The sequence below is a fragment of the Myotis brandtii genome, unplaced genomic scaffold, assembly GCF_000412655.1.
Source record: "Myotis brandtii unplaced genomic scaffold, ASM41265v1 scaffold349, whole genome shotgun sequence".
In the NCBI taxonomy this organism is placed as follows: Eukaryota; Metazoa; Chordata; class Mammalia; order Chiroptera; family Vespertilionidae; genus Myotis; species Myotis brandtii.
The window spans coordinates 656,700-664,657 of NW_005363427.1; the positions used below are offsets into that span (position 1 = coordinate 656,700).

General features: G+C 39.5%; 1 protein-coding gene across 16 annotated transcripts in view; it reads left to right on the plus strand.

The window, feature by feature from the left end:
* KDM6A (lysine (K)-specific demethylase 6A) overlaps positions 1-7,958 on the plus strand; it is a 103,300-nt gene that overhangs the window by 15,031 nt on the left and 80,311 nt on the right. For 11 of the 16 annotated variants that reach the window (XM_014544035.1, XM_014544039.1, XM_014544043.1 and 8 more), the window contains exons 3-4: positions 2,849-2,907; positions 5,792-5,912. In XM_014544035.1, the coding sequence (XP_014399521.1) occupies positions 5,874-5,912 (39 nt within the window). In that variant the 5' untranslated portion in view covers positions 2,849-2,907; positions 5,792-5,873. Of the gene's footprint in view, positions 1-2,848; positions 2,908-5,791; positions 5,913-7,958 lie in introns of those variants that run through there. The other 5 variants (XM_014544036.1, XM_014544037.1, XM_014544042.1 and 2 more) reach the window with 1 other exon arrangement.

The window sequence follows — 7,958 nt, forward strand, 5'->3', positions numbered from 1 at the left end:
GGGTTGGGGCAATCAGGCAGGCAGGCATAGGTAGTTAGGGGAGATCAGGCAGGCAGGCAGGTGAGCGGTTAGGAGCCAGCTGTCCCAGATTGCGTGAGGGATGTCCCACAGGGATCGGGCCTAAACCAGCAGTTGGACAACCCCCAAGGGGTCCCTGATTGGAGAGGGTGCAGGCTAGGGTGAGAGAACCCCCTCTTTGTGCACAAATTTCGTGCACCAGGCCACTAGTTATATAATAATCTATATCTATAAAAACCTAAGTGATTGGTGGACTGGCTGACTGGCCGGTAGCTATGACGCACAGTGACCACCATGGGGCGGACACTCAACACAGGCATGGAAACATGGAACAGACTGATCAGTCTCAGAGGGAAGGGGGTGGGGGGAGGACAGGAAGACATTAAGATCTTATATGTATATGCATACTAAAGGCCCGGTACACGGATTTGTGCACCAGTGGGGTCCCTCAGACTGGCCTGCAGGGATTGGGCCGAAACAGGCAGTCCGACATCCCGCGAGTGGTCCCAGATTGCGAGAGGGCGCGGGCCAGGCTGAGGGACCGCACCAGCACCGGGCCTCTAGTATATGTATAAAAGCCTAATATGCAAAGTGTCCTCTTGGGAGTTCAACTGGGAGTTCAATTGTTTGCTTTGATGTGCGCTGACCACCGGGGGGCGGCGCGGAGCGATGGAAGGCCCCGACCAGCAGCCAGAGAAGGGAGGCTCCAGCTGGCAGCCAGAAGGCCCCGATCAGCCCTGATTGCCAGGCAGACCTAGGGACCCTACTCGAGTACGAATTTCATGCACCAGGCCTCTATGTTATATGATAGAGACATTATGCTAAGGCCAAACTTAAAGGTTGGAAGGGTTACCTCTAGTGAGGTGTTGAAGTAGCAGAGCTTCATGAGAAAGATGGCATTTAAAATGGATCTTGAGTAACTGATAGAATTTATACAGTGACATGGATGAAGTTAAGATTTCCTAGAAGGGAAAGGATGAACTATCAAGCAAGTGAGGCAGTTGGGAGAATTCAGGGCGTGTCCTGAAAGCAGAAATGCCCCTCAATAAACTCATATTTCCACCATACCCCACACCACCTTCTCTGGGCAATTACCTAAATTGGTGAAAGATGTTATCTATTTTTGTTCATATGCTCCCTTCCTCTCCATCACCTCCACCTAAGAAGATAGTTGTCTTTCAAATTAGACACTTGATGACTTAACTACTCGAGTTAACTAATCCTGCATTCTGAATATCACTGTTCTCTCCACCCCTATGCTCTACACACACTAGGTGCATACTTCCTGAGAGCCAGAGAAGTATATTTTATTTTAATCAGTTTGGCCTGTTCAACCTTTTAGTATTGTCCCTGACACCTAGTAAATCCGCAGTTTATTTCAGGGCATGGGGTGGTAAATAAGTGATCCTGATTACAACCATTTCCAACTAAATTGAAAATTTTTTGAAATATGAACTTTTGAAATAGATGTCTGAAACTTTGCAAATACCAGCATTTGTGAATACTCCTGTAGCATGTAATTTTCTCACTTGGAAAGTTGGGGTTAATGAGGAATGAATGAAATTAAATTTTCATGCTTAGTACATTTTAAGATGTACTTAAACATTTTTCATTTTTCCAAAAAGGTACTTAGAATTCAAAGGAAGTGCACAATTTAACCCCAGAACAAATTTTAGTATTAAAAAATAGTTGCATACCAAAAACTCACCCAATTGTTTACACTTGGGGGGTTAGACATCACATTCTTTTTTTCCAAGCAATAACTGGCAGCCGTTGGGATCCGTACTCTAGTTCCCTCACACCCAGGACAAGATGACCGAGGAATGTTCCACACTGTCTCCTAGAGATTCCCAGCAGGATCAAATGCCAGTTGCTCTCAGCTGCATGACAAGCCATACTGCAGCCTTTATTGATTTCTTTCCCTTTCCTACTTCAGTTCTCCACTTCTTTACTGGTGCTTCCTAGGGTAACTACAAATAAATCTTGCACTAAAACCTTTTGTCTTAGGCAACCCAAGACAGTTTGGCAAGACACATTTTACTAAGAGTTTAAAATCTTCAAGTTTTAGAATATAGGTTTGGAGAAATTTGTTCACAAAGATGAGTATGAAAGGTTTGCTTTTTTTTTTTTAAATAGGGAAGATTTACTAAAACAAATTTTATTTTTTATTGATAAAACACAAGGTAGGTACTAAAAAAGGGAATAGATAGCTAGTTTCTGTTTGGAGGCCAGAGGTCAAAATGAGTCTGGATAAGTGTCTCTGTTTTATACTGAAAATAGGCATCACTGATGTTTAAAACCCCAAATATAAATACCTAGGTGTCATTTTAGCATGCGATTTATTTTTAATACTAAAATTTGTTCTAGGTTTATATTGTACTTTTACTTTCAATTTGAACTGTGTTCTTGGCAACACCAAACATAAAAGTAAATCTAGTTCAAGAAACAGAAAGGACTAGGGAAAAAATACAGATGCAAGCAAGAGATAATAGGATAGCGTATTCCAAGCATTTTCTTATTCCTGAATAATAGGTTTTTATTGTAGTTTTGCCCATAGAATTCTGCTGACAAAATTTTTTTTTATTTCAGGGAAGGTTTGATTAAAAAGAAACCAGAGAATCTCATCAAATTGATTGGATTCCATGCCTTTGCTGACTCATCTGATCACTGTTATTTCAGTGCTTTAAAAATGTTTTCTCAAATATATTGTAATGTAGAATAGAGTTTTCGTAACTTAAATCATCTTGGGTACCATATTTTATATTAATAATGACATATGCATTAAGCATAAGTGCTTTTCCTAAAACTCTCTTTTCCCCTTTCTTTATAGAATGCTGCCTTTTTATATGGTCTTGGTTTGGTCTACTTCCATTACAATGCATTTCAGTGGTAAGTTGACATAAAACTAATAAGTCCAGTTATTTCCAGTGAATGACTTGTTTTTGTTCTTGGTGTGTTTTGTTTGATATACAGTGTGGGTAAAAAGTAGGTTTATAGTTGTGAATATGTGAAACAGAATTTATTCTTGCATTATTACTTATTATTGTATTATTTTTCATATGAACAACTGTAAATCTACTTTTGCCCCACCCCATATTGTGTGTGTAATAAATACAACATATTTTAATGTCCCTATGCCTACATTTTTCAATAATCTCTTAAAATGATTAGATATTCCTTCAGAGAGATATTGAACCACTTCACATATAATAGTTGTATGTGTCCCTGAAAGAATCCGGCATGAGATTATAATTAAAGAAGGCTTAGATTAGAAAGCTGTTAGAATTTCTCAGGTCTTCATTATGGACCAGTGATCCCCAGGTTATTTGAACTGGGGAATGACTTGCACTGTGATAGAGAGATCTATGGATAAACTATCTGTGATGACCAGTACTTTTACCTTTTCAGACTTTTAGACAAGATTGACTACTCCCTCCCCTTCTTCTCCCCAACACACAGGCAATAGGAGGGAAAAAAGTATCCCAATGTCTGGAGTGATTATTCGAAGATTGGCTAGAGAGTGCAAAAGAGCCAGGAGGTAGTAATACATTAGCAAATGCCAATGTGAATAACTCAGTGTATGATACTTCTAATTTAGCCTCACATTTAAGGTCCTCTCTGGTTCAACCTCAAATGATCCTTTTAGCCTCACTGCTCCCTTAGCTAAATATGTTCTTTATGTCAGCCACACTGTATTATCATTTCCCTGAAAACATCCTGAGCATTTTTTAACCTATGTAACCTTGTTCGTGCCATCTACTCTGTTTGGTCTGCCTTTTCTTTCCATGTCCACCTTTAAAAATCTTACCTGTCTCTTTGATTACTTCATCAAATCTATTTGTGTAACTTAAAAGGAACCTCTAAATTTCCTAATATATGTGTGTGGAACTATATATCTGTTATATACATATAAAATGTTATTACTGATTCAGAGCTAGAATACTATCCCTTTTAGATATTCCTGAGGGAACTCTCTGGACTCAGCAGCTTTATTAGCCTCAGAGAACTGAGTTTTATGGTCTCTTCCCAAATGTACTGAAACTGTGCTAAGGCCATTTAGTTAATATCATTTTTGATATAGTTTTAAAGGAGGCTTTTTAAATGACTTTCTTGAAATCTTATTAAAAGTGACCATTGTTTTAAAATATATTTAGCACATGCATGTTTTTCATAGGTAGTGCTATTGAGGGTTTAGCTTTCTATCATTTATTCTTTTAAATTGTTAACAACGGCACACACTAAATGCAAAAAAATTTTTCTATCATTTCTTTTTTTAAATTGTTAACAATGGCACACATTAAATGCAAAAAAAATTTAAGCTGAAAATCTATAGAAATAATTGTGGTGATATAAAAAAAATCTTTTTAAATTTTAAGAAAAAATGCAATGATACTCATGCACAGCAATATGAACTTTTTTTGTATCAGTAGAGAATATGCTCTAATATTTGAAAACTACAAACCTTTCCACACATTGTATCAAAAGTATTTTATAGTTTTCCTTAGCTATTTCTCATGTTCTAAAATTCTCTCAATCAGAATTTGTATGCTTTGGTGTTTTAGTTTAGCTTCTGCTATAGAGATCATGTTCTGGCTGCATGCAGTTTGGTGATATGAATGTGGTAAAATGATGACCAAATTTAAAATGTAGTCTGAGTGTTATCTATTTTCTTCACGTACTCCCCCCCAACACACACACACACACACACACACACACACACACAACACACCACACACTTTCCCCCCTTTTTTATTCCTTTGTTTCCCTCAGGTGGGAAAAAATGAAGAAGCACACAGGAGATAAAACATTAGTAAAAGTTTAGAAAATAAAATGAAAGTGAACTTAGATATATTTTGCTAGATGAGGGGAACTGGTTTAGTAAAGAGACTGTGGAGTGTCCCTTCCCTCCCAACACACACACACACACACACACACACACAATTTAATCAGCCAACTATGAAAGTGATGGCATCAGCAAACACCTATTAAACATTTTACTGTATTGTTTAGAACATTAAAAATAGGAATGCACAACTGAAGGAATAGACTACTTGGAAAAACTGGAGCTGGCCAACCTCCCGCGGCCCCTCCCCCAGAGCGATCACTGGCCAGGCCAGGGTACCCCACCCATGCACAGATTTGTGCACCAGGCCTCTAGTTTTAATATAAAATATTATTTGAATAATTGAGAATAAATTTAACTGATCTTCCTTTTCATCTTTTGTATTAAACTGGAGGCGTGGTGCACAACATTCATGCACTCGGTGTGTGGCGGGGTGGTGGTTCCTCAGCCCAGCCTGCGCCCTTTAGCAGTCCAGGAGCCCTTGGGGGATGTCCGACTGACGGCTTTGGACATCCTTAGTGCTGCTGCAGAGGCGGGAGAGGCTCCCGCCACCGCTGCTGCGCTTGCCAGCGGTCAGCCTGGTTTGTGGCTGAGTGGCCCTCCCCCTGTGGGAATGCACTGACCACCAGGGGGCAGCTCCTGTGTTGAGCATCTGCCCCCTGGTGGTCAGTGTGCATCATAGCAACCAGTTCCTCCATTTGATCGATTTGCATATTGCCTTTTTATTATATAGGATTACATTCAATTATATGAAAGACCCAGATGCCCCTTTGCAGTCTTTTTTTAAAAAAACTCTTCATTCACATCATTTTTATAAAACTGCATTTCTTTTTAACAATATTGTGTAAATCATAAGTTTTACTGTGCCACCAAGCAAAAATTCATGCAAATGTTAAAAAGTTAAGCTATCTTATGTCTGTATTCTTTCAGGGCAATTAAAGCATTTCAGGAGGTGCTTTATGTTGATCCCAGCTTTTGTCGAGCCAAGGAAATTCATTTACGACTTGGGCTTATGTTCAAAGTGAACACAGACTATGAGTCTAGTTTAAAGGTAGGTTGTGGTATTTCTCTAAGACACAATGTTTCATTTGCGGGGAGGGGGTTGTTAAATGTTAGAGCATTGAGAAATGTTGGAATTTATATCAGCACCTCAAAAGAAAATTTGAAAATTTAAGTGAAAGAACTATTTATCAGCTGTGAACTGGAAAGATACAAATGTTGGGGTTTCAGGGCACAAAGTAGTTATTATGCTAAAACATAGGTAATTAATTACACATCATTTAACTTTTCTGGGGGGGAGGTTAAAGTTTTGAGGTTTGCTATCAGGAAAGGGTGAAGGTTTCAATTTCAGTTTGGACATTGGAAACACTTCTCTATAAGCAATTGGCCACCATAGAGGTCAGAAGCAGCTACCTAATGGTGGTATGACCAAATCATTCACCATTTATTGGTATTTGTTTCACTAGAAATCTTTCCACCTTTACCAGTAGGGCATATCTCATATAGAAAATATTTTTAAAAGTGTTCTCCAAAAGTCAGTTGTACTGTTGGTGGATCAGTATAAACGTTATTGGGAAAAGATAATACATTGTTGGTTAAGTATTTCACTTTCTATGGAAATTTGATATTTCTCAAATTTTTCATTGAGCTTCTTTTGCTATCTGTGCCATCACTTTAGGTCTCACTGGGATTTTCATGAATATAGTGCTTCCCTGCATGACGAAAGTGTTGCTTTTTGAAAGGAATCAAAGTTCCAGAGAAAAGCTTAAGTTTTTGTGAATTTATGGCCATAATGGTTGCCATGTTCTAAATAGCTCTGATGGATACTGTCTTGATTCTGAAGGGAGGGAGATAAAGAATGACTGTACAGTAGGTTGTAATTTGAATTCACTAATAAGGAATTACTGAAAGTTTTTTTTTTAAACTGGATTTAAGAGTACCTAATTCTTCTAGAGTTTTAAAGTAGACTACAAATACAGTTTTTATCTTTCATGAGTTTATAAAGCACAATGCTGATGATAACAAAATGAGAGACAACCAAAAACACTAAAACAAGTAGATTGTGAACTATTTAGATCACATAGTTGTCAAAGGTAAGTGCAGTTTGAAGAATAGGCCTGAGGATAAGTGTAAGTAGTGTGAAGAATAAGGAATGCCTGGAAGTTACCAGTTTTTCCTCAAGCTTACAGCAGCATTTCTCAGGCTATATTATGGGATATGAATGGATTAGAAATGGAAAATAAAGTTTAAATGTGCCACCTTGCATATTTTACCCCCTCTTGGACATTCACAGTGTATATTAGCTAACAAAGACTCTTTTTTAAAAAAAATATATTTTACTGATATTTTACAGAGAGGAAGGGAGAGAGATAGAGAGTTAGAAACATCGATGAGAGGAGAGAGAAACATCAATCAGCTGCCTCCTGCACACCCCCCACTGGGGATGTGCCCGCAACCCAGGCACATGCCCCTGACCGGAACCGAACCCGGGACCCTTCAGTCCGCAGGCCGACGCTCTATCCACTGAGCCAAACCGGTTTTGGCAAGACTCTTAAAAAAATAAAATTATTTGAGTATTTTACAATGCTGTCACAACTCCTATTATGTGTGGAACAAGTGTCTTGGGTAGTAGATTGGTAAATGTTGTTAGGAAATATATTTGAGTGGAAAAAAGTAATCAGATATGTCCTAAATTGTGTGAAATGTGAATATCTCTGAATATCAGTACAGTGGTATCTATATATATAAAGCGCCGGGGGCCATCGTAACCCAACAGACAACTGAACGGATGACCAAACAGGCTGAATGGGGTGACAAGGCTGGCAGGGGGGTTAGCGAGGGACAACCAAACGACTGAGCAGCAGGCTGCGTGGGGCGACCAGGCCAGCAGGGGGGTTAGTGAGGGATGACCAAACAACTGAACGGCAGGCTGTGTGGGGTGACCAGGCCGGCAGGGGGGTTAGTGAGGGATGACCAAACGACTGAACAGCAGGCTGTGTGGGGTGACCAGCCCGGTAGGGGGGGCAGTGAAGGGTGACCAGACCAGCAGAGGGGGCCAGTGAGGGGCGACCAGACTGGCAGGGGACGCAGTTGGCGG